Raw genomic sequence first — 27,535 nt, 5'->3', positions numbered from 1 at the left:
TCCCCTATGGGGTTCACAATCTAAACAACCTACCAGTATGTTTTTGGATTGTGGGAGGAAACCGGAGGACCCGGAGGAAATTCACGCAAACATGGAGAGAAAATACAAACTTTTTGCAGATGTTGACCTGGGTGGGACTTGAACCCAGCACTCCAGCGCTGCAAGGCAGAAGTGCTACCCACTCAGCCACCATGCTGCCCTATTATCACATGACCAGGGATATAATGAGCCGTGCACCTGTGTGAAATCACATACCCATTGTTACAATGAGCCATGCACCTGTGTGACATCACATGAACATGAGTACAATGAGCTGTGCACCTGTGTGACATCACATGACCAGGGATATTACGAGCTTTGCACCTGTGTGGCATCACATAACTAGGGATATAACGAGCCGTGCACCTATGTGACATCACATGATCAGGTATATAACGAGCCGTGCACCTGTGTGACATAAAACAAGGAATATAACACCGGTGTGGCATCACATATCCATGGTTACAATGAGCAGTTAAAGGAAACCTACCATTTGATGTGATGCATTATGAAGCAAACATACCTTGAGAATGCTGTAGCTACACTGATGCAGGATCATATCTTGGTTAATCCCTGAGCTGAGTGGTTGTGCTGATTAAACAGATATAACATTATGATAATGAAGCTCTGTCTCCTCTATCTCTGCTCTGGCGATTGTCTTCCTGCTTCTCATAGCAGGGGAGTTTCTCTCTGATTGCATCATCATCTCCTGCACTTCTCTCCCTGCCAGACAAAATAATCAATTGCTGCACCATACCCAATCTTCTATGTATGAGTGCTCCAGCTCAGGTTGATTAGTGCTTGACTAGTCATGCTTAGTCATACTTTCCTTAGCAGTATATGTTACATACTGACCCAGCTTTCCCAAGGTCCTGAATGTTTTTATTGTTTTATCAGCAAAACCACTCAGCTCAGGGATTAACGAAGATATAATTCTGCATCAGTGTAGCTACAGCATTCTCAAGGTATGTTTGCTTCATAATGCATCAAATCAAATGGTAGGTTTCCTTTAATACAGATCATAACAATAGACTCCAAAACTATTATAAAATAGTATTCATGATCTAACATCACACATACCCAACTTTCTCTTGTGTCCCTGCCAATCTGCAGTATAATAGTCAAGGTCTTACCAGGAATATTTTCTAATTCCCCCTGCCCATCCTCATGAGCATAGTCAAGGTCCCACCAAGTACTTTGTCCTACTTCCATGCCAATCCTAAGGATAATAGTCAAGGTCCCACCTGAAACTTTCTCTTCCTCCCTTACCCATTATCTGAATAATAGTCAAGGTTCCACCAGGAACTTTCTCTAACACCCTTGCCCATCCTTATAATTGTAGTCAAGGTCCCACTGGGAACGTTGTCCTATGCCTCTGGATAATAGCCAAGGTCCCACCAGGAACTTTCTCCTATGCTCCTGTCCATCTTCACGATAATAGTCAATGTCCCACTAGGAACTTCCTCTAGTCCCCTTGCCCATCCTCAGGATTGTAGTCAAGGTTTCACCAGTGACTTTCGCGTATGACCATGCACATCTCCTGGATAATAGTCAAGGTCCTACCAGGAACTTTCTCTTACGTCTTTTTCCCATCCTCAGGATGATAGTCAAGGTTTCACCAGGAACTTTTTCTAATGCCTATCCCCAGGATAATAGCCATGGTCCCACCAGGAACTTCCTCTAGTCCCCTTGCCCATCCTCAGGATTGTAGTCAAGGTTTCACCAGTAACTTTCTCTTGTGACCCTGCCCATCTTCTGGGAACTTTCTCTAACGTCTTTGCCTCACGATTATAGTCAAGGTACCACTAGGAACTTTCTCCTATGCCTCTGCCTGTCCTCAGGATAACATTCAAGGTCAAACCAAAAACTTTCTCTAAAGTGCTTGCCCATCCTCGGGATTGTAGTCAAGCTCCCACCAGGAATTTTCTCTAACGTCTTTTGCCCATCCTCAGGATAATAGTGAAGGTTCTGCCAGTAACTTTTTCTAATGCCTCTGCGCATCCCCGGGATTATAGCCATGGTCCCACCAGGAACCTTTTCCTCTGCCCCTGCCCATCTTCAGGATAATAGTCAAGGGCCACCAGTAACTTTCTCTCTTGACCCTGCCCATCTTCTGGGAACTTTCTCTAATGTCCTTGCCCATCCTCAGGATTATAGTCAAGCTCCCACTTTGGGGCAGATTTACTTACTCGGTCCAGTCACGATCCAGCAGCGCATTCTCCGACGCTGATTCGGGTTTTCCTGGGATTCCCTCAGGTCGTGCCCCCGATGTCCACTAGATGTCGCTGCTGCGCTGAAGTCCGCCGGAGTTCACCACCTCCTTCTCGGTGCATGTCAGTGATTGATCTTGCGACACAAATTCTTTTTCCGTGGTTTTTCCGAATCCGTCAGGTTTTCCGACTGCCACGCCCCCTGATTTCTGTCGCATGAAAGCCGACGCCGATGCACCACAATTCGATCGCGTGCGCCAAAATCCCGGGGCAATACGAAAAAATCGGGAAACCTGGCGGGAAAACATGATGCGGACCCTTAGTAAATGTGCCCCTTTGTCTTTTGCCCTCCTGATAATCAAAAAATTCTTCCATTTCTCACATTTATCTCTCTCTTCTGGATGATGTGCCCCATTATCTATATCATCAGTGGTTGCATTTTCCACAGCTTCAGGGTTTTTTTTCTTCTTTGAGAAGTTCTGTGGTTTCACTTCTCTGTTCAAACAAAGCCTCATGTCATCGCAGATCCTTCTGCTCCGAGGCTCGTCCTCTCCTCCAAGTCATTCCGGTCCTGTACCCACCCTGAGAGCACCTGCCTATTACCTAGAGGAACGACAACTCCTACAGACGACCTAGAGATCCTCAAAGGATTTACCAAAATATGTTGGATCTTTTTTGTTTTTAATTTTATGTTCCTAAATTTTAAAATTTCCTACGAACTTCACCATCAGCATGAAGGGATTGGAGAAAACCTACCTGGTCAGCGACAAAGCCACAAAGATGTACTCACTGCCCGGCGACAGGTAACAGGACTCTACTTATCTAACAGTTATGTGGAATGAAAGGATAAAAATATATGAATACAGGCAGTCCCCTACTTAAGGACACCCGAATTACAGACGACCCATAGTTACAGACAGACTCCTCTGCCCCCTGTGACCTCTGGTGAAGCTCTCTGGATGTTACTATAGTCCCAGACTGCAATGATCATCTGTAAGGTGTCTGTAATGAAGCTTTATTGATAATCCTTGGTCCCATTACAGCAAAAAATTTTTAAATTCCAATTGTCACTGGGGCAAAAAAAATTTGTCTGGATCTACAATTATAAAATATACAGTTCCGACTTACATACAAATTGAACTTAAGAACAAACCGATGGAACCAATTTTGTACGTAACCCTGTATTTCATTTTCATATATGTGCCATGATATCAGACATAAAAATGTCACTTTTAAAGTTTGTTTTAATAATTTTCACATTGTTCAATTGATTTACGTAACTATAACATCAGTCAAACGTAATTGGGGACACAGGAAACGCAGGACTATATACAGCAGGTTATTTGTATTTTTCTATTCATTGAATTCATTTCTTTTGATCATTTTTTAAATTGCTTTAATTAGATTTCTCATTTAGTAATCATCATTATTATAACATTTTCAAATCATTTGGTAGATTTCTGCAATTGTATAATTACTATAAGTAGTTTATTCAGGTTACACCCTGTTCTAATATATTTCTTTTAGTTTTTTAATCAGTTTAAATGATGCAATTTATTACGTTATTACAATAACAATTGAGGAAAGGAGATTGTTTCTGACTTTTTGCATAGTTTATGTTATAGAGAGAGATTATTCTATAGCAGTGGTGGCGAACCTATGGCACGGGTGCCAGAGGTGGCACTCAGAGCCCTTTCTGTGGGCACATACAGTGTTTGCCAGACAGGACTCGAGGCTTCCTCCTGTGGTCCAATGCAGCCCAGGACGTGCCAAGCTCAGCACCAGTTTAAAGCGACATCCTTGGCTACCGGGGCTACAGGAGGAACGAGAAGGTGTGGATAGAGACAGATTATTTTTGGAGCTCCTGCTCTGGAGACCCGGATTCTTCCTTTTCAGGGGACGCTGGAGGGAAGCGACAATCCAAATTTCTCCATCAAATTTCTATTATATTGGTGAAATCAGGACGCCAATATGATTGAAACCTGTGAAAGATCATGGATCGATAAGTTACTGCTTAAGTCGTCATGTTGGCACTTTTCGACATATAATTGGGTTTTGGTTGAAGTTTTTGGCACTCTATCTCCAAAAGGTTCGCCATCACTGTTCTATAGCATTTAAATAGACACAAATGAGATAGATAGATATGAGATAGAGAGATAGATAGATAGATAGATAGATAGATATGCGATAGATAGATAGATAGATAGATAGATATGAGATAGATAGATATGAGATAGATAGATAGGAGATAGATAGATAGATAGATATGAGATATAGATAGATATGAGATAGATAGATAGATAGATAGATAGATAGATAGATAGATACGTAGGGAAAGTCCAAAACAGCACATCAAAGAAATAGCAGTGGTGGGTGCAGGCACTCAGAACCAGGCTTCAGGTCCTCCAGAGGTAGGTAATTGAAAATAGGCAGCACTCCAAGGTATTCAGTGAAAAAGCGGTGTTCTTTATTCCATGTTAGAGTACATTAAAGTACCGTACATAAGCAGCGACGTTTCGGCTCCAGGGAGCCTTTTTCAAGATAGATAGATAGATATGAGATAGATAGATAGATATGATATAGATAGATAGATAGATAGATATGAGATAGATAGATAGATAGATAGATAGATAGATAGATAGATAGATAGATATGAGATAGATAGATATGAGATATATATGAGATAGATAGATAGATAGATAGATATGAGATAGATAGATAGATAGAGAGATAGATAGATAGATATGAGATAGATAGATAGATATGAGATATATAGATATGAGATAGGTAGGTAGATAGATAGATAGATAAATATGAGATAGATAGATAGATAGATAGATAGATAGATAGATAGATAGATAGAACATTTTGATAGACCCGGGAAGGTAATTCCAGAGGTATTTGCGCCTAAATTCTGGCGCACTGTTTTGCCAGAATTATCACAAGCTACAACCATCTGTGATAAGTATATTTTCTGCCTCTTATTAATCACTTTACTTTAACACAGTTTAGGCGCAATGTTAGATTCGGGCACTTACATGTGATCCTGCTACAAGCTCCTCTCTGCTTCTCCCACATCCCAGAATGAAGATAACACTCACAGCAGCACCCAGGTGTGTGACACCCTGCACCCAGTGACCTCCTCAGCAGGGGCTTCTCCTGGAGGGGATCCCCCAGTGCTGGTCTCCTGCTGCACCCCTGGGGGATACTGTGTAGAATTACACAGGGAATACTTGTTTGTACTATCTGCAACATCCTGCAAACTTTTCTCGTGTCTTGCTTTGAGCTGATGATTTTGCAGAATGTTTTGTAAATAGAAGGAGATGAACTGTAAATAGAGTCTGCAGCTCCTGTCTGTAGTGTCTGTACTAGTGTCTGCAGAGTATCTCATGTCTGTATGATCTGTACTAGTGTCACAGTGTCTGCAGTGTATCTAATGTCTGTATTATATGTACTAGTGTCTGCAGTGTATCTAATGTCTGTATGATCTGTACTAGTGTCTGCAGAGTATCTCATGTCTGTATGATCTGTACTAGTGTCACAGTGTCTGCAGTGTATCTAATGTCTGTATGATCTGTACTAGTGTCACAGTGTCTGCAGAGTATCTAATGTCTGTATGATCTGTACTAGTGTCACAGTGTCTGCAGTGTATCTAATGTCTGTATTATATGTACTAGTGTCTGCAGTGTATCTAATGTCTGTATGATCTGTACTAGTGTCTGCAGAGTATCTCATGTCTGTATGATCTGTACTAGTGTCTGCAGAGTATCTCATGTCTGTATGATCTGTTCTAGTGTCTGCAGAGTATCTAATGTCTGTATGATCTGTACTAGTGTCTGCAGAGTATCTAATGTCTGTATGATCTGTACTAGTGTCTGCAGAGTATCTCATGTCTGTATGATCTGTGCTAGTGTCTGCAGAGTATCTCATGTCTGTATTATCTGTTCCAGTGTCTGGTTGAGCTTTGCTGCTAGAAATGAGCTGTTCTGCAAAGTGCTCAGTGCTTTCTTCTCAGATAACGCCACCTTCGGGCTGGAGTGTTTTTGCGCCCGTTTTTGCGCCTAAATGAAAACGTTGCAAGTGATGAATATCATTAGGCGCAGCAAAACATCTGGATTGGTAAGATAGATGAGGGAAAGCTGCTTATTTTTGCTTCGCAGCTAGTTTGCCGTTTAATCGCAAAAATGCCGCAAAAACAGTGCGCCTGAATGAAAAGGCGCAAAAACAACAGAAAAAACGAGTGATAAATGTGGCCCATTATTTTAAAGAAGTTGGGTGCAAGCTAACGGAGCAAGGCATTTACTCCATGTTATACATACTTCCAAAAAAACCTGGCAGCAACACCAAGGCTTGTGAGGATCAAGTGGATTTATTAAAACAGCAATAAGAAACAGGGGACCCATATCAGGTATAATTAAAAACTCTCTTTTTTGGTTCACAAGCCCCCAGGGTGCTAGCGTTTTTCTTATTTTTAACTTTTTAATTTTCTGGGTTATGATACTAGATAGCATCTCTTTAATCGTCTGTTGGATTGTGTTGCTATTTTTTCTTTTTTAGAAAGATAAGATAAATTTGGGATGGACAAATTACATAAAAACGAATGTTTATGTAAAAGGAGATGATGTAATTAGTTGCACTTGTGATGCGCTCCCTACTCTGGGCTAACACAATGGGGCACATTTACTTACCCGGTCCTGTCGCGATCTAGCGACACGTTCTCCGTCGAGGATTCGAGTCTGCCGGCGATTCACTAAGGTAGTGCGCCCGATGTCCACCAGGTGTCGCTGCTGCGCTGAAGTCCGCCGGAGTTTGCCAGAGTTCACCATCCGTTGCTGGGTGCAGGTTAGCGCGTGTCAAGCAACACATTTTTTAAAAAAAATACAGCGGTTTTTCCGAATCCGTCGGGTTTTACGACGGCCACGTCCCCCGATTTCCAGCGCGTGCATGCCGGCGCCGATGCGCCACAATCCATTCCCGTGCGGCAAAAACGCGGGGCAATTCAGGGATAAACGGCTCAAATCGGTAATATTCGGGAAACCTGACAAAAAATAGCGATTCGGCCTCTTAGTAAATGACCCCCAATGTCACCGCTTGAAAAAGGCTTCAGTAATGGAGGCCAAAATGTCACAGTTTGAATAAATCCACTTGATCCTCACAAGCTTTGTGAGTGCTACCAGTTTTTTGGAAGTATGTGCTGTATGACATGAAGTAAATGCCTTGCTCTGTTTGCTTGCACCCAACTTCTCAAACATCTACTACCTGGATGAAAGATTGTAAACCAAGCACACTGACATACTGGTGTGTGCCCCCCCACTCCCCTTCAGCAGGATCTGCTCTTCCTCTAGCTTCTTGTGCCCTTGCTTCCAAAATTATGCAAATGAGCCTGAGTGGCTCTGGGTACATAACAGTTGATTGAGGCTGGAGCCTCTCAGACTCCTTTGCATCATTTTTAATGCCTTTTTAAGTAAAAACCTGGAGTTAGAGGAAGAGCAGATCCGGCCAGGGGGGCCACACACCAGTATGTCAGTGTGCTTGGTTTACAATCCCTCATCCTGGTGGTTAATGTCCTTTAAAATAATTTTCATAAAGCAGTGGTGCATTGCTGCTTTATCAGATACTGTATGTTTCGGATTATAATGCGCACCTTCGATAAATGTCTGCTAAAACGTCTAGGTTCATATATAAGGCGCACCGGATTATAAGGCGCACCTGATTATAAGAATGAATGACCAGCAGGTGGCAGACCTGTGCACAGTTCAAGGCAGCTGTTGTCTGTCAGTACGGTTCATATATAAGGCGCACTGGACTATAAGGCGCACCTGATTATAAGGATGAATGACCAGCAGGTGGCAGACCTGTGCACAGTTCAAGGCAGCTGTTGTCTGTCAGTACGGTTCATATATAAGGCGCATTGGACTATAAGGCGCACCTTTGATTTCTGAGATAATCAAAGGATTTTTTTGTGCGCCTTATAGTCCGAAAAATACGGTAGATCGATAGATAAACAGATATACTAGAACAGATTGGTCATACAGCATAGAATAAGGGACCGAGCTTCAGCTGTGCATCGAAAGTAAGGACATCCTGATGTTTATTTTCTATCTATCTAATTATAAGAGAATCTATTGTGGGACTGCAAAATGAAAATATAGGGTGCTAGCCAAATATAGGGTGCTAGCCAACAAGGAAAGGTCCTTCCTCATGAGTACATAGAAAAAAGGATTCAGCAGCACTCTATATAGTGAAAAAAATCTAACTTCATACCGTATAGAATACTTTTGAAGAGTATGGACTTACAGACGACCCCTAGTTGCAGACGGACCCCTCTGCCCTCTGTGACCTCTGGTGAATCTCTCTGGATGCTTTACTTTAGTCCCAGGCTGCAATGATCAGCTGTAAGGTGTCTGTAATGAAGCTCTTTGTTCTTATGACAGCACAAAACTTTGAAAAAGACACATTTTTGTCTGGAGCTACAATTATAAAGTCGGTAAGTGAATATTAGATAATAGTAGACTTTGTCATATACTTCCTTGTCTGTAAAGAGTTAAGTCATCAGACACTTTATCAGATTCCTTCATCTCTCAGCTGTCAGTGGATACAGGACAGATAGCTGATTTACACAAGCTACTTAAATAAGGAAGAAAGGCAGGGGGAAAAGAAGGAAACATGAGCAGATTTCTTTAGCACCTTCGCAACCGAGGACGAGCTGAGCTCTCTCCATACACAGCTGGTGTCGGCTGTATAATACAGCTGACACCCGCCTGTTACTGCCGTGGTCGGTGCTGGCACCGATTGCGGCAGTTAACCTGTTATGTGCCACGGTTAACCTGTTATGTGCTCCAGTCTCATTGAGACTCATAGGCTTGCCATGTGCAATGATCTCTAATAGCCAGCAGATGGCAGGCTATTAGAAATCATTGTAATATTGCTATATACTGTAATACAGCAGTATTACAGTATATAGTGTTAGCAATCAGACCCTGCAGAGTTAAATTACCCTGGAGGATCTGAAATAATGGTAAAAAATATGAAAAATTGTAAAAGTTTAAGTTTAAATCACCCCCCTTTCCCTAGATATATAAAAGCATATAAACAGTAAGAATCATAAAACTATTTGGTATCATCGCGTCCCATCTCAGCTTTTAACCCCATAACGGAAAATAGTGCCCAAAGATGAAAGTGGCCCTTTTTTCCATTTGGAAAAATATAAAAAATTCTATAAAAAGTGATCAAAAGGCCGTACAGTCCTCAGGGCCCCATAGCGGCTGCTATAACTGCTACCAAGTTATGCCCTTGACTGCAGCAAAGTACAAACCTATAGACATAAAGCAAGACTAATCCAAGGCTTATTCATGGGTGCACCTCACCTTTAATAAGCTGCAGACTGACTTCTTACAGTCAGTGACCCCCACATAGCTAGGAGTAGGTCATAGAGATGCTAAATAATAAAAAAAGATGTAACTTCAATTCCCAGTGTCCCAGATACTTATTTCGATGTGACCTAAAGACGTGGTGCGCAGTGTTACTGGATGTATCTGTGGATGCCCGAGGCAAGGAAGCACAAAGGGAGACTTTATGAGCGCTCTAAACAATGGCGTCTGATAATACGAGCTGCCCTGCTTTATTCTATGAAGAGAGGACAATTATAGGTTACTGCTGCGGGGCACAGATGATGGGCACCTGTGACCCCGGCCATACCTGGCCGCTGGACATACACGGAGATCCTGGATGCCTGGAGAAGTCCACAGTAGGCCACCGATCACAGGAGATGTCGGTCACAAGCTCTGTCTAATGGTTTCATGGGGAATATATATTGTGGAATGGAACAAAACTTTCTTTTCATATATAACAATTCAAGCTTGAAGTCAGAGAGGAGGCTCTAGGACCCTGTTGGCGCCTCTAGCCTGGATACAATATCATCTACGGTTGGGGATGGCGGATATAGGTTCTTTACGGTATACAGCCCCCGGGTTACGTACAAGATTATTTTGTAGATTTGTTCTTAAGTTGAATTTGTATGTAAGTCGAAACTGTATATTTTATAATTGTAACCTCAGACAAAAATATTTTGGTCTCAGTGACAATTGGATTTTAAAAATTTTGGGTCGTAATAAGTACGAGGATTAACAATAAAGCTTAATTGCAAACATCTGTGATAACTTACAGCTGATCATTGTAGCCTAGGGTTAAAGTACAGTAAATGACCAACATCCAGAGGTCTGTTTGTAACTAGGGGTCGTATGTAAGTCGGGTGTTCTTAAGTCGGGGATTGCTGCACATTTTCCCCAAGGGTGAGTCCGGACTCCCTTTTATTTCAGACTTATCTGGCCCCCCAGCAAGTAATGGGTAAGAGGGCCTATCTTAAGGTTATGTCCGTAATATGGCTGCCATCTTGAAAGTCAAAATATTGGATCAAGGGGAAGGTGGTCATGTAACATGGCAAAGAAGACTGGAATTGTCTCAGAAATCAATTGCCGTAATAAGATCTGTAATATCTCTGGTGCTTCAAAAGTTATCAACTCCATAGAATGTCATGCAGGTTCATAACGTTTGGATCCAGCACCTTCAACTCTTTGTTCAGCACCAGGGACAACACGTCACATAGCTGTGCTTCACAGGGAACGCTCCTGGTTGTTGTTGAAAATGTGTTGGTAACTTTTGAACCATAAGAGATAAATTGTTTGCTGATACAGTTCTGGTCTTTGACCACCTTCCCATTGGAGAAAATGAACCCTTGATCCAATGGCAGCTCCCAAATGGTGGCCGTGTACCGGATATAACTTAATGATACGCCCCCTCATTAATTACAGAATGCAGCTGGAAGTCAATGGTATGACACGTAGCTGACACCATGACACTGGATTTCTTTTGGGGTCGGCAAAAAGTTGTGTAATGAAGGGTCCATCTTTACTTGTCTGCAGTTTCAACTATTCTTTTAACTTGTGGGTCAACTGGAAGATGTTCGCCATGTACGGATTTACATTGTTTATATAACCACTGCACCCAACACCTCTAAACAACCGGATCAGAACTATCTTAATGATCGAGTAAGGGTATGGAATCCAGCACGCTGTACCAAACTCGGAGATGATCCGATATCAAAAAATCTTCCTTTATTGAGTAAAATCCATGTAGACACATACAGCTGGTGAAAATATCAACGCGTTTCGAAATGATGTGTCTTAATCAGATCATGATTAAGACACTTTGTGTCGAAACGCATTTATTTGGAATGATGGGAATTTTACCAGTAACTACACAGCCACCCAACAACACGTTCAGTCATTCTGGCAACTTTCAGTACACACACAAAGACATTGGGGCACATTTACTTACCCGGTCCGGAGGAGTTCCCACAAGTGCATTGTCCGCCGACAATGCACTTTGCTGCGATTCACTAAGATCATGCGCCCGATTTCCTGAATGTGTCGCTTCCCCAGGTCCGACAGAGGTCACCATCTTCCTCCCGGTGTATGTAAGCGCATTGTCCTGCGACAAAATTTTAAAATTAAATCCCGCGCTTAGTTTGAATCCTTTGGATTGTACGACGGCAGGCTCCCCGATTTCTGTTGCATGAAAGTCGGCACGATTGAGCCATAATCCGATCATTTGCGCAAAATCCCCTTCTAATTACCCGTCCCAGCAGCGCAATCCCTGAAAACGTTGGAATATCCGAGGAAAGTGCACCCGCGGGACCCTTAGTAAGTAAGCCACATTCACTGTATCACCAGTTTACATTATCCTTTTATCACAGTGGGTATTTTTATCTGTGATTGAAGAAAAATAGTTTCGTGTCTTTTCAAAAATGATATTCGACTTAAAGTGTCAGTGTTTTTCTCAATGAGAAACCCTGAAGAAGTTGTGGAATGTTAATTATTGAAGCCGACTGTCTCCTTCTTGCCTCCGGATTGTGATTTATATTGTGCGTTGTAAATCCAGACTCTGGAAAGTTGCCCATTGTTCAATGAATATTCTTAAATCCATCTGCAAAGTGCTCCGAGGAGTCATTAAGAGGGTCACAAGAGCGGCCATCGAGATCATCCACGTTCTCCAGGAAAAACTCTCTTTGTTCCATAATTATGGATTGTTTGTGAGTCTAGGTCATGAATACAATGGCTAATACAATAAAGATCCTCCACTTGTACAATAAGCACAAAAATCAAAACCATCCAATTCCGATAATGCTGTGTATGTTGCGTTGCCCTTTGTTATAATTTCCTAATAGCGCTCTGGCTAAGCAGAAGCTATGTTCTGCACACACAGGCTACAATCACATATTAAAGGGTTTGCATGATTAAGCAATAAAAAATAACATTTTCAAATACATTTTTCAAAATATTTTTAGAGCATTTTGAGCTAAAGTGACCCAGCAGTCCAGGTAAAAAATGGCTTTTTATAGCCAATGTAAAGTAAACACTTATGGTCCACTGCAGGGTATAATAATTTCTAGATTTTCATAAATATGAGATTTCGGGGCACAGAGAGACCTTAATGGCCCCAATTGCAGTTTGCCTCTTGAATGTGAAGATTATTGAATACTGGGGGTCATTTACTAAGGGCCCGAATCACGTTTTTCCGCCGGGTTTCCCGAATATTACCGATTTCCGCCGTTTTTCCCTGAATTGCCCCAGGTTTTTGGCGCACGCGACCGGATTGTGGCGCATCGGCGGCAGCATGCATGCGATGGAAATGGGGGGGGGGGGCGTGGCCGTCAAAAAAACCCCGACAGATTCGGAAAAACCGCCGTATTTTTTTTAAAAAAGTGTTGCTTGACACGCACTTACCTGCACCCAGCGTAGGACAGTGAACTTCCGTGAACTCCAGTGGACTTCAGCACAGCAGCGACACCTGGTGGACGTCGGAGGAACTACCTTAGTGAATCCCGGCCGGACCCAAATCAGCGTCGGAGAACCCATCGCTGGATCGCGACTGGACCGGGTAAGTAAATGTGCCCCACTGTCTTCCATTATCTGGTGCCCGCTGCACTGCTCGGGAAGTGGGCACCAACTGTTTTTTAGGTGTACCTTTAACATAGAGCATGCAACACAACTCTGTCAAGTCACCAGGGGCGTAACTACAGTGGTTGTAGCCATAGCAGCTGCTATGGGACCCACTCTGTTAAGGGGCCCCAGCATCTGACCTCACACAGTAAAGAATGGAGGATGTGCACCATTATATACATATTATGCTGCACATTATATAGCATAATATGTAGAGTAGGATACAGCAGTTTACATGTGGTTTGGGGTGTCTATGTGTAACCCTGCTGAAATCATGACCAAGAGTTGTCCAGTATGTCTGATGGCCTTGTGGGGGTTCTAACCTGCAGATCAGCAGCCAATCAGCCATGTGATGTCCAGGGGGCCTTGGAGCACAAAATCCAAACTACATTATTGGGAAAAATGTTTCTTTCCAGTCATCTTATATACATCAATGTAAATGTTTGCACTTCAAAGCAATCTCTTACTATACAATATTTAAAGAGAACATGATTGATTAGGCCAACAAGGCAAGACTTACCTGAAATAACAGGTTGGTGATGGCTTGTGAGCCTAATTCTTCATTATAGGTTTCGGTGAACTTAACAGTCTCTATATCAATTCTACATATACAGTCTTTGACTATACCAGTGATGGCTAACCTATGACACGCGTGTCAGTGCTGACATAGCCATTTTCACTGACACGCGGCTGCCTGAGAGTTAAGTTTCATCTTACATTATCAGGTGCAGTAGCCGGGAGGCTGAGAGATTGCACTGAGCTTCCAGCACTCCCCCCTCCTCCTCCTCCCCCGGGCCAGCCCCTCCCCATGTGTGAGCTGTGCCTAGTGTCTCCAGTCAGCACAGGTATCAGCATGGGGCACAGCAGGAGAGGTGACCCGGCCATACATCCAGGAGGCTCCTCTGCAGCTCCTGATAGTTGTGGTGGGGGGAGGATGGCAGCACAGTCAGAGGTCACATCGCTGCTGCCTTATGTGATGTCCCAGCAGCTGCCACCTCTACACTGACCAGCTCCAGAGCAGGGATGAGGGAGGACAACTACTCCCATCATACAGTGAGTAAGGTCAGTGCACTGTATGATAGAAGACAGTCATCAGGGCTTATGTGTCAGTTTTGTGACGTACAAGCCCTGAAATAATTGCAACGCCTTGCAAATTGCCAGACATTGCGATTATTTTGCTCCGCACACCTTCTCCATGCCATGAAGGAAATGCGGACAGCGGCGCCTGTGCCCTCGCTAGAACCTGTGAACTTTCATGACTGAAAGTTTGCAGGTTACTAAGCAATTTCACACCTGTCTGATTGTATGGCAGTACATGGTAGGATCAATCAGACAATCCACGGTTAAAGTACCCTAGAAGTTAAATAGTATACATATTTGGTTTTTAAACTATAAATATCACAAAAATATGTTTTTAGTCAAGGTGACACACCACCCGAGTTATGCTTGGTTTTTTGGCGAATTTTGACACACCAAGCTCAAAAGGTTGCCCATCACTGGACTATACCATTATCTATTGTCTCCAGCTATATACTCTCTTACTATAAAGCCTCTACCTGCCTGGTCTCTAATCCTAGAATCTCTAGTCTGTGAAGTCTACTTTCCACAGTCCTCATCTAAGTTTATCTGAGCTGAAACTTATAATGTTTTGTTTTATAACTTATTTTGTTAAAGCAAGAACAAAAGCCCCTTTGAAGTTGTGTAACATGTGATGGTATCTTATGAGAACCAGACCCAGTCCCTTCCCTCAGAACAAAATAGACATGATCCTGCATTATACACCATCCCGCTGAGTTTTCTGTATTGTATTGTTTTTTTTTTATCCAGTGGAGAACAAAGAACTAACAATAAGGAGAAACAACAAGAAGAAGAATCGGTCGTCCCGTATCACTGCCACAACAATAACACAAAGGCTTATGAGGCCCGGCAGAAGGAGCATCACACGGCCAGAAAGAAGCTGTACATCGCGGCAGCCGTCTGTCTGGCCTTTATTGTGGCCGAAATAGCAGGTAACTTAAGTCCTTGTGTCTTGTTGTAGTGTCTACACAGTCAGCCATCTTGGGTAGGCCTAGTCAATGCCGTGAACCCTATAGGTCTTGTGACAAGACCAAAAATTAGCTATTCATGCATTAAAACCTGCCCGAAAAGAGACAGGCGCTAACTGAGATGACTGAGTAGATGCTACATCCATTATTGCCCCAAGGCCCGGTCCACTCTCAGCCTGCCCCCGAGTAGGCCTCACATTTTTCTAGCTTGCTCATCTAGTGCCTCTTCCATTGCAGGGGGTTACATCGCAGGAAGCCTGGCTGTCGTCGCCGATGCCGCTCACCTTTTTGTGGATCTCTCTAGTTTCTTAATAAGTATTTGCTCCTTGTGGTTGTCTTCAAAACCTGCGACAAAAAGATTCACATACGGATGGTACAGAGCAGGTAACACATCATAGGCAATATCAAGGCAAACTCTAACAAGAGTCCGAAAGAGGTTCTCCCATGAACTTACAGCGGTTTGCAAAAGTATTCACGCCCCTTTAACTCTTCCTTATTTTTACACAAACTTAAAGGGGTCGTCCGACAGTATGAAAATCTAGTGGGGGGGGGGGGGGGCAGGCTGTACAAAACCACAGACCTGTACTTACCTCCTCTCCAGCTCCCGGTGGCCCACAGTGCTGTCCCTGGCTCCCGTGCTCCTGTTTGTTTACAAGGGCTCCGCACCTTGACTCCAGAAACTTCCGGCCGCCTGGCATGCCCACTGGTCTCTTGTCCCAGTGCCTGATGTGCGCCTGATATGTACATTATTTATTATAATTTTTATGTGAGCAACACAAAGTATCAAAAATTTTTAACACATGTTTTTGTAAATTTTTGATCATTTAAAAAACTAAAACGTGTAACTTGCAGATGAGTTCAGCATCTTGGTACTTAGATAGCCCTAAATAAAATCCAGTTTTAGTAGTCAATAGAGTAGATCTGCATGTCATTTATTGTCAGTATAACAATGGCCGTTTTGTGAAGGCCTCAGAGGTCTGAGAGAACAAACAGCGTCATGAAAACCACAAAACACATCGGGCAGCTCAGTGATATAAGTCATGGCAAAGTGTATTGCAGGGATAGGTTTTTTTTAAAAAATAACCCAAGCTCTGAACATCTCACCTGCTTGATCCATCATCTGCACTGGAAGGAGTATGGCACAACTACTATCCGACCCCTATAGTAGTGGTCAGAGCACTCCTAGTGTACAAAGAACATGATGTGAGTGTAGCCTAATCAACTAAGTATCGGCTCGCAAACAAGCTGATACAAAGAGCCGGCTCTTTTCACTTAACCCTGCCCCTAATCGGCTCACCGCGCTTCTTTTAACCCGATAAAATCGGGTTAAAAGTGGAGTGGTTTGGGGTGACTGACTGGCCTGAGGCTTCCTATTATATATTTAATAGGAAGCCAGCCGTTCAAGAGCCAGAAGAGCCGGCTCTTCTGAGTGAGCAGAACCTAATGATCCAGCTTACTAAGAAGAGCTGAACTTCCCATCAATACAACTAAGGAGGTCACATGTTTTCAGATAACCCACACCCCTTCCCTACAAGTCACAAATAGTTGCCCCTGTATGTATCAACTGAGTTTATCCATCAAAAATGTTTGCCTTTCTATATTTATCTAGAAATAGTTGGCGCCTTGCTTTCCATGATCACCATATGGGTGGTGACAGGGGTGCTGGTCTACCTGGCCTGTGAAAGAATCCTCCATCCTGATTACACCATTGATGGCGCTGTTATGCTCATGACATCTGCTTGTGCATTGGGCGCAAATGTTGTGTAAGTTGTTCAAAATAAAATTTTACAAGCAAAGATGACACATTCCCAAAATGCTAGTTGTACATAAAGGCATACTTCATATTCATCCTAAAGCAGGGGCTTTGGTACCCCCTTTTCTCCCAATTTTAAAGCATAACTCACTATTTTCTTTCTAGAGTTATAGAATTTTATGTTCTAAAGCTGCTTTTCAGAAATCTTCCTCAGCTGCAGTAAGGAGGGCAGAGATTAAAGGGGTTGGCCATTTGGAGCAGGATTATCAACATCAACAGACCTTTATTAGAAATTGTCCCATTCTTGATTAGCAATCCGTCAGTCTCTTCTCATTGTTCTTTCTTCCTCTCTTTGCTGTCTGGCCTGTCCGGCCCACGTGACGCTCCTCCCTACCTGTGCATGCTCCTGCGGTGTAGCCTGTGCTGTGAGCGTTCATAGCTGCGTCTCATTGTACAGAGGCACAGCTCTGAAGCACAGCGCATGCGCAGAGCTAAGTCACTTGGGGGCATGACATAAAAAAGAGACCGGGTGAGTAAATTCACCTGGTACTGGCCATAGTGGGTGGTGGATGGTACCTTTTTCCAGAACAAATGCCCATAGTTCTTTTAAATTTAAGCCAAGGTGGCCAAACCCTTTAACTTCTTCCGGTCTCTGCCCTGAAGATGAGTCAGATTTAGGATGCCATCAATTCTTATGATGCATTGTGTTTTCTCATTTAAGTGACTTATTTATTGTGTTTTCTTATTTCTAAGTACTTTCTATCAGTAAATCCAGTGAGATTCACACAGGTCCTATATAGTGACTAGTCTGTCTGCTTTCATGACATTTAGGAACATGGAGCATGGAAGTAGTAGAAACCAGCAGTGAAATAGTTACTCAAAGTGTTTTGGCTGTGCTATTCTTGATAATATATATTTCACATATTCCCCTAAATCCATCTTCTCTCACACTGAATGCTAAATAAATGATCTATGTTCACATATATCTTATAACGATGCACATAGTTAGCAATTAATTCATAACAAAGAATAAATGTAAAAATATTCTTACTTGTAATCAAGTCAACTTTCCAACAAACACTTTCTTCGATCCTCGCCTAATCCTGGCCATGGGGCTTATAAGAATTCACGTGTTTGTGCTCATTCTCCTTGTTATGTCTTGACAGCTTGGCTTTGGTCCTGCATAATACAGGCCATGGTCACAGTCACTCAGGAGGTCAACATCAACATATGGCACCTGATTACCAGCCGCAGACGAATGCCAGTATCCGCGCCGCCTTCATCCATGTCATGGGAGACCTGTTTCAGAGCATCAGCGTTCTCATTAGCGCACTCATCATATACTTCAAGGTCAGTTTATTATAGAACATGGCCAAAGGAACTCTTTAAATATCTTGTATGTTCCATTAGATGAGCGAATCCATTCGTTGGATTCGTTAAATCTATAACTTTTCTGATTCGCTTCAGACCAATCTTGAAAGATGGTGGCTACCTAATACTGTCCTGCGGGAAGGAAGCAAGGGAATATTAAAACATCTGAAAAAGTTAAAGGACATCTACCACCAGATTACTGGTGTTAGAGTGTCCTAAATAGGCTGCTCTAGGGGTTGGGGGGGGGGCTGTGTTTTACATGTATTTTGCCATTTTTATTGCTGAAGTAATAACTTTCTTTGTAAAAGTGCTGGAGGGGCTCAGACAGATGGTGCCTGAATGCCTCTATGCTTCCCTGGACTTTAAAGGGAACCTGTCACCAGGGACCTAATTTTCACTTAAAGACAGGTTGTAGAAGCCCATTACACGTGCATTTCAAATCTGCCTTTCTGCTTTATCTAAGCATTTGCATTACAATATGATTGTGTGTTATAACTTACCTTGCATCCTGACAGAATCCTCTGTGTAGTCCCAGGGGTTGGGCTTATCTTTGGATGCATTTCAAAAAACAACATGTGACTTGTCTGTACTGCAGGCTGCCTCCATCCTTATGCTACTGTACAGCTCCTCCCTCCCCCAATGATGTCAGCTCACCAGGGTGTGACCTCTGTGAAGGGGCAGGTGGGAGGAACTGTACGGGAGCACTAAGAGCTGAGGAGTCACATGTTGTTTTTTTGAAATGCATCCAAACCAAAGCCCAACCCCTTGGACTACACATAGGATTCTGTCAGGGCACTGTGTGCCTGAGCGCCTCGGGCACTTTTAAAAAGTTATTATTTTGCCAATTAAAGCACTGAAATACGTATAAAACACGGTCCCCCATCCTCTAGACATTGTGAACAGCCTGTTAAGGACACTCTACCATCAGTAATCAGGGGGTAGATGTCCTTAAACAAAACGAGATGGGATCTATGTATGAAATATCTCTCCCACTCCCAGCAGTGGACTGGATTGTACTGTGCCTGTGACATGGCAGTGCGCAGCCTCTCCTGGGCCTTATTCTTCTTTTTGTAGCATTTTTCAGCCTCCTGATCCAAATTTGTGCTAATTATTATAATGATAGCATCTGTAAGATGTTCTCTGGCTACAGATCACTATAATTTGTTAGCTGGCCAAGGTATCCAGAGTCATGATTGTGATTTCTACGGATAGAAAATGGATTATTCTGTTCTACGAGGCAAGTTGGAGGGCGCATGTAGAAAATCATAGGACCTTGTGATAAAGGGGACAAGGTGGTGGCAATGATTTCATGTATTTGATGGAATTACAACATTTATGTTAAAGGCATTTTGTGGCCCCTAAAATTAACCCCTTTAAGTAATGATTTGTTGGAGTAAAGCTTTGAAAGAATTCTGAAGATTATAATGACGACAATATGGACTGTAATTGTATCTTTTAGCCACAGTACAAGATAGCCGACCCAATATGTACATTTATATTCTCCGTGTTTGTGCTGGTCACAACCATAACCGTCCTACGAGATGTTCTACTTGTGTTAATGGAAGGTGAGTGAAGATGTTAATATTTTTATATGGTTATTATCTCCTTTTCTGACATGTCTGATTTAGTAGTTACAGAATTTCTTTCCTCATATTAACATTGACAACTAGAATTTTACCTTTCTTATTGTCAGTGGGTGTCCCTACAGCAGGGCAGGCATTAGGGGCCGGCAAACTGGGCATTTGCCCAGGGCCCCCTGTCTTGGATGTGGACTTTTTTGGGCAGACATTGGAGCTCATTTACTAAGGATCCATGGAGCACATTTTCGTGAGGTTTCCATTTTGCGCCGAATTGGCCCGGGATTTTGTCGCACACAATCGGATTTTGGTGCATCGCCGCCGGCTTGCAGAAATCGGGGGGTGTGCCATCAGACAACCCAACGGATTCGGACAACGCGCAGGATTTAAGATTTAGAAATGTGTCGCAAGACACGCACTGACAAGCACCGGGAACAAGCAGTTGAACTCCGGCGGACCTCGGCGCAGAAGCGACGGATGCAGGAACTCGGGCGCGCGAGCTTAGTGAATCGCGATAGACCCGAATCCACGTCGGACAACGCACCGCGGGATCGCGACAGGACCGGGTAAGTAAATCTGCCCCAATGTATTGCTCTTTTAATAACCCTTGTTTGAATGTCCGGGTGTTTTTTGGTTTTAGTTTTTTATTTTTAGTTTTGCCTAGGGTCACACTTTGTGTAGTACCGGCCCTGCCTTACGATTAGACAATGTCAAAGTATAGCAGTCCGAATTTCTGTAGTTGATGAGCCATAACTCATATAGATTACATATATAACTCTGCAGGACCTCCAGTTAGTCCCCTGGGGGTATTTTATCCTATGTCTGACACTGGGTTTTCTAAACGTTCCTCATTGACGTGAACACATAGCTGATATTTAGGTCCCCTGCCCAATCCATTAAACATGGATCTTACAGGACATGCTTTTGCCCTACAGGAGTTCCTCGAGGGATTAATTACGGTGTTGTGAAGCAGAGTATTCTTGCCGTGAATGGGGTTAAATCGGTACACAGCCTACATCTCTTGGCTCTAACAATGAACCAAGTCATCGTCTCGGTTCACGTTGCTACAGGTCAGTAAATGTATGTGTGCATGGAACAAAAGTTCAATTGTTGGCCAATAAAGCCATTTTTTTGTGCTTTTCTAGCAATGATTTACCTGTCATTCAGCCCGACAACAGCTTTCATCACAATGTGCTTTACTGCTGAGTCTGGCTGCTCCGCTATGGGATTTTTCTATCAGTATATACAATAGCTCAAGTTCTGTCTGCCACGGAGAAATGTCTATCACCGGCGAACCGTCAATCATATAGACTCTGCATAAGAGGCTTTATGAAGGCAATCTCTGGAACAAGGCCCTATGAAATAATGGGAAAGTTAACTTTACTGGAGTCTTGATAGCAAGGACTAGCACGAGCTAGAGTCACAGTGACATATGATTATAAAGTAAAGGGGTTATCTGGGACCAAAAATGGAAGGGGATGGGGGGGGGGGGGGAGCTGTCACCTCGCTTTGTTGAGATAGGACCAAGGACTTCTTGGAATAGCAGAGGTGGTTACCGTATTTTTCGGACTATAAGGTGATTTTCTCAGAAATCAAAGGTGCGCCTTAAAGTCCAGTGCGCCTTATATATGAACCTTACTTACAGACAACAGCTGCCTTGAGCTGTGCACAGGTCTGCTACCTGCTGCTCATTCATCCTTATAATCAGGTGCGCCTTATAATCTGGTGCACCTTATATATGAACCTAAACATTTTAGCAGGCATTTAATGATTGTGCGCCTTATAATCCGGTGCGCCTAATAGTCCAAAAAATACTGTACTAATCCCTAGTAATCTTTGCTTTTCCCTTATTTTTTAAGATGCCTCCGAAGACTCAAGGAGAATCTTGAAGGATGTTACAAGAAATATATTTGACAACTTCCCTTTCCATTCGGTCACCATTCAAGTGGAACCAGTGGAAGAACAGAATCCAGAGTGTATATTCTGCTACGAGCCGGGGGAATAAGCCATGTCTTATGAAAACTCAAAAATGATGACCCCCCCAATTCTAGAAGATAAGTACTTTGTATGAGCCCAAATAATATACAGGAGGTAGAAATTGACCACTGCCCATGTTACGGGCAATCTTTTATTTCTGTTACTATGGAAGGAAGATCAGAAATTTTGGAATGGACCATCCACAATATACCTTTCCACTTATTGGGTTGTAATGAAAGTGAAAGTCTTTGATGCCTCCTGCTAAACTGTTTGATATACCTGGAAACCTCTGATTTTATGATTAACATAAACCTCTGATGAGGGTGAGATCTAATAACAAGTATTGGAACTACTAATACAGATTTTTATGTAAATATAAGATGAGATGGTCCATCAGTGACTGGAGATGATCCAGTGCAGATGTTCATCACTGGAGATCATATGTTAGAAAGAGTCTTGGTTGGAGAAGATTCATCAAATAAACCAAGTATGGAGATGATCAATTACGAACAATCCAAGAATGGAGATGATCCATGATAAAGAATCCAGATCTAAAGATGATTCATTAAAAATAATCCATGACTGGAGATGATGCACTGTAAATAAACCCTGAATGAAGACGATCCATTATACCTAATCGAATTATGGAGATGATCTAATATAAATAATCCATAAAGAATCTTCGATGAATAAGTTATGATTGGAGACCATCCATACAGGACTAGAGGCAAACATCCTTATCTGAAGATAATCCATCAAATAACCTATCATGGGAGACAGTGTCGGACTGGCCCACCAGAGTACCAGAGGATCCTCCGGTGGGCCCTGGCTCAACCCAATACTGACCCCAGAGGTCCATCAGAAAACACCACAATTTGGAGGCTGCTAGAGTATATTTCCTGGGGGATAATGAAGTGTGGGCCCCCAAATTGATTTTCTCTGGTGGGCCTAAGAAAACCCAGTCCGACACTGATGGGAGGTTTCAAACAATCCATGACCGGAGTTGATCGATTACAAATATTCCATTTCAGAAGACTATCCATCACATGACCTATACATTATATATAACTCTAAATAACCCTTGACTGGTGCCACCAATACTAATGTTCTAATCTTTACATAGGGCGATGGGAGCCTTTCCATAGACTTTATTCTGTAAATTTGTTCTTCATTTGTTTAGATCTTTTAGTCTCCATCTTTGTTGGAATCGTCTCCATCTGTCCTATTTTATTACTGTCAGTCCTTGGGTTACGCACAAGATAGATCCTTTGAGTTCTTTAGTTGAATTTGTATGTAAGTGGGAATTGATATATTTTATAATTGTAGCTCCAGACAAAAGTTATTTTTGTCCCAGTGACAATTGGATTTTCAAAATTTTATGGTGTAACGGGAACAAGGATTATCCATAAAGCTTCATTACAGACAACTTACAGTTGATCATTCCAGCCTGGGACTAATGTAAAGCATCCAGAGACCTTCACCAGGGGTCACGGTGGTCAAAGAGGTCGGTCTGTAACTAGGGGTCGTCTTCAAGTCGGGTGTCCTTAAGTCGGGGACTTCCTGTATTGGTTAGAACAGAATTAAGCTGGTTCCATTTTGAGTAAAATTTTTAGGCTTCCAATGAGTTTGCCTTACTGTTGGCGGACAGGTGTACAAAATTTGATCAAACAAGGCGCTGAGGATCTTCTTTTTTTTTTTTTAGGTATAATGGATATAACAGTAATGCAAAAGAAAATAATCTATATAGGCCATCTTATTGTATATCGAGTGATGCTTGATCTTTTATGTGCGATTGATATTGTGAGACAAAAACTTAAACTTATTCTATGGTTCTTGAAAGAGTTTTTAGTCGTCAACACTTGTAACCTATCTACTGGATGAGGGTCTGATTATTAGGGATCTACCTACTAGAACCCCAAACAACAAGAAGAAAAGGCTACAATGTCCCCCATTTAAATGTAGAGCGTTGGGGTTGCTGCTCCATTTAAAACATTTTGAGCCTATGGCAGTCTTACAGAAGGTAACTGGAATAATTTCGCACATTGATAGTCACCTCTCCATTCAAATAGGGGGTATGGGACACCTGTTTCTAGTGATTGGTGAAAGCTTAAATACTGGTAAGTATTAACAATGGGACAACGCTTAAAGGGTTTAATAATGTTTAATAAATTGAGTAATCTTTCAAAAACTGTATCAATTCTAATAATTTTTTTAATTAAAAAAAATTACATTTATTGTAACTTGATGTTTCGGCAATATGGGGTTATCAACAAATGGGACAGAAATATAAAATTTTTCACAGACCCCCTCATCCATCCCCAAGATAAAATGTTACAATAACACCCCCTTTAAAACATGAAGACAATGGAACTGGACACAACTAACCTTAAAGAGAACTATACTAGAACTATACTAACTTGTGTCCACACTGTTTTTAACTAAATAATGCATTGTTCCTATCCCCAGAAAATGAACTTTTTTTTTAAGTAAACCTACCTGGCACCCTGCCTGAAGGAGCAGGGTGTCCCAAGGACGTGTGCTATTTATGCAAGTCATGAGCTGTGTCTCAGCTCATGTCTGCCTCATGTTTGCAGGGGAGTCCCCCCTCCACCTCTCTTTGGGTGATGAGGAGGAGGGGAAGAGCAAACATGAGGTGAGAGACACACTGCCGTGCATGAATAGTACACACCCTCAGTTCATCCTGCTCCTTCAGGCAGGGTGCCAGGTAGGTTTACGAACTTCATTTTCTGGGGATAGGAACTATGCATTTTTTTTTTGTTAAAATCAGTGTGGGCAAAAGTTAGTATAGTGCTATGGGAACTTGTCATTAGAGTTATTAAAATCTGGTGACAGTTTCCCTTTAAAAGACTACCCCAGCATCTGTAGACACTGATAAGAAAAGATAAGGATATGTTCCTTAAATATATAATTAGAGACAAAAACAAGAGAGAAGGGAACATCTGTCAGACCATTATAAATAACCCTGGATGGACAAGGTCAGGAAGGACTGAGTGTTGCTAGGGAAAAAAAGTCTAATTAACTCATTATTTATGGTGTAGAGCTCCAAGAATCACTACAAGGTATTATTGTGTTTAACCAGCAGGAAAGCATCAAGGTTAGCAATTGCTTGTATCGCTTGCTCGAGTCCATGTGCTTAATATCCATAGTACTGGTATGGGTCAGGGAGATACAAGTGCACAACCAGTTGATGCTTAATGGGCTGTATACAAAGACCTATATACATTGTATCTCTGCTAATAATTACATGATACCCGGGAAACACATTGCAAACATATCATATCAATGTTATATGGATGCTCCTGAATACTTGATAACTGCTAGGAAAATCCTTTTAGAGCCTAACGTGTCATGTTAGAATAATGCAGAGATGGTAGTGTGGGCAAAAGCTGAATTTTTAAAAAGAGTAGACTCCAGTACATATGGTGGTTTAGGGGCTCATTATTCTTTATATTATCTCTTGCGGTGGACAGTGATTAAAGGGTTACATTTTTTTGGTGGTCTGAGATTCACTCTGAGAGTGAAATAGTAATTTCCATCCCTACTTTCTTCTTACAAAGTCAGTAAAAGGTTAGCTATCTGCTGCCACCACTAGAGGGAGCTCAATGCAAAAAATGTATATAGCAAGTCTCTCACAAAAGGACTGTGCTGTAGACTGTGCTGTTTTGGAGTCTTTGCTTTGAGCTACTACAATATGTGGGGAGTCATAGACATGGGTCAGAAAGAGGAATATATATCTTTAAAGGGAACCTGGAAGGTCATTTTTATATGATGACGAGTTCCATTTTTATATGATGACGAGTTCCATTTTTATATGATGACAAGTTCCAATAGCCCATTGTTTACTGTTGATTTAAAAATGCCTTTGTCTTGCATCTGAATAATTCCAGTGCTTTTTAATTGTTTCTTTAACACTATCTGGTTCCCTGCCAGCATCATGTAGTTAGTCCTGGGGAGGGGGGTTGGCAGTTCCAATTGCGCAAGTCATCTTTTACGCAATGTCTTCTCCACACTAAGCCCCTCCACTTTCCCTGCTTAAATGAGATCACAGCTGCAGGCAATTCTCATTTGAACTGCTCTCAAGCCCCCTTCAGGACTCAGCACATACTCCTGGCAGGGAGCAGGTAATGTTACAGAAAAGATTAAAAAGCACTGAAATTATTCAGATGCATGACAAAGGCATTTTTAAAATCAACACTACAGAGGCTATTGGAACCTGTCATGTAAAAATGACCCTCCTGATGACAGGTTCCCTTTAAACAAACTGCCTATGCAAGCCACCTATCAGGTGTACACAGTCTTCAAGGCCATGCATGTTGAGAATTTGTGGAATTATAGTTGCAAATAATTTTTCCAATTTGCAGCTGACCACAAACAGTGTCAAGTGATGAGCGCACAGAAACCTGCAATGTTCAGGTCCATGCGTAACATCGCAGGTTCGGCTCCCAAAACTCAGATTTCCACTTGCCTTCTCACTTGCAAACTGATTGCGTTTGTTAACTCTCTAAAGTCCTAGCGGTACAAGTGGGTTGCTATTTGAATGTTGGTGGCACATGCGCGCCATTTTTGGGCTGAACTTGAACCTTAATGGTCTGCTTATAACTAACTCTCTAAGCAGACACTTCATGAACCCTCTGTGATATAAGATCCTGTGTGCTGATAATTTGCTTATATTATCAGGGTACAGGTTTATATACACTTGTATTTAGCTTCTGAACAGTCTACTAGTATCTGACACATAGAAAAAGTGAGATGAGACAGATCAGAGATGAGAGATGATGAGATCGATGAGATGGATATCACATACAATGACACTCTCACCTCTGCTAACTCGCCTATGAAACAGTATTTTTGAGAACTTCATAATATGGTAAGAAATGTACCTTTTATTAATGACCCAAAATCTATGGGAGCAGGAAAATCCTGACACATTATGAACATATTCCTTCTATAATGTAACTGTATCATGCAACTTGCATTTAATTCACATTCCTTTTTAAAGGGGTTTGCTCATAAAAGAAAATTCTCAAATTTCAATTTCCTAGTGATGTTTACTTTGCAATTTTACTCAGTTTTATTGCTGTTGTATCCAGAGTGTGAGCAGTGGCTCTCCAAGCAGACTCTTCATGAACCCTTTGTGCTATAAGATGCTGTGTGCTAACAATGTGATTAGATTATCAGGATACAGGATTTATCTACACTTTTATTTGGCTTCTGAATAATCTACTAGTATCTGACACATAGAAAAAGAGAGATGAGATTGATCAGAGGTGTGAGATGATGAGATCCATGAGATGGATATCACACACAATGACAGTCTCAGCTCTGCTCACTCACATATAACACACACAGTCAGTTCTGCTATAAGCAGCCCTCTTGGATAAAAAAAACTTATCTTGTCTGTAGCTTGTAGAGTAAGTCTCTGAAGGCTGCTGCTTGCTGACAGAAAGTGCCTCTGTCTGAGCTTGTCTTGGAATGCAGGGGGAGGGGCAGGATGCAGAGAGCACTGAAGTGTGCAAACAAGAGAAGCTATTCATGAGAAGGA

The 27,535-nt window shown here is 42.2% G+C and overlaps 1 protein-coding gene across 1 annotated transcript; it reads left to right on the top strand.

Annotated features, from left to right (window-relative positions):
- Nucleotides 1-2,825: 2,825 nt before the first annotated feature.
- On the top strand, nucleotides 2,826-24,116 carry SLC30A8 (solute carrier family 30 member 8). Its single transcript, XM_072154624.1, has 8 exons — nucleotides 2,826-3,052; nucleotides 15,077-15,258; nucleotides 15,532-15,678; nucleotides 16,904-17,057; nucleotides 18,214-18,397; nucleotides 19,878-19,983; nucleotides 20,931-21,065; nucleotides 21,855-24,116. The coding sequence occupies exons 1-8, from the start codon at nucleotides 2,982-2,984 to the stop codon at nucleotides 21,998-22,000; spliced, it is 1,125 nt and encodes a 374-aa protein (XP_072010725.1). The 5' UTR covers nucleotides 2,826-2,981; the 3' UTR covers nucleotides 22,001-24,116.
- Nucleotides 24,117-27,535: the final 3,419 nt, after the last annotated feature.

Source organism: Engystomops pustulosus, chromosome 5 (assembly GCF_040894005.1).
Source record: "Engystomops pustulosus chromosome 5, aEngPut4.maternal, whole genome shotgun sequence".
NCBI lineage: Eukaryota > Metazoa > Chordata > Amphibia > Anura > Leptodactylidae > Engystomops > Engystomops pustulosus.
The sequence above is the reverse complement of the archived record's forward strand: the minus strand, read 5'-3'. Positions and strand labels throughout refer to the sequence as shown.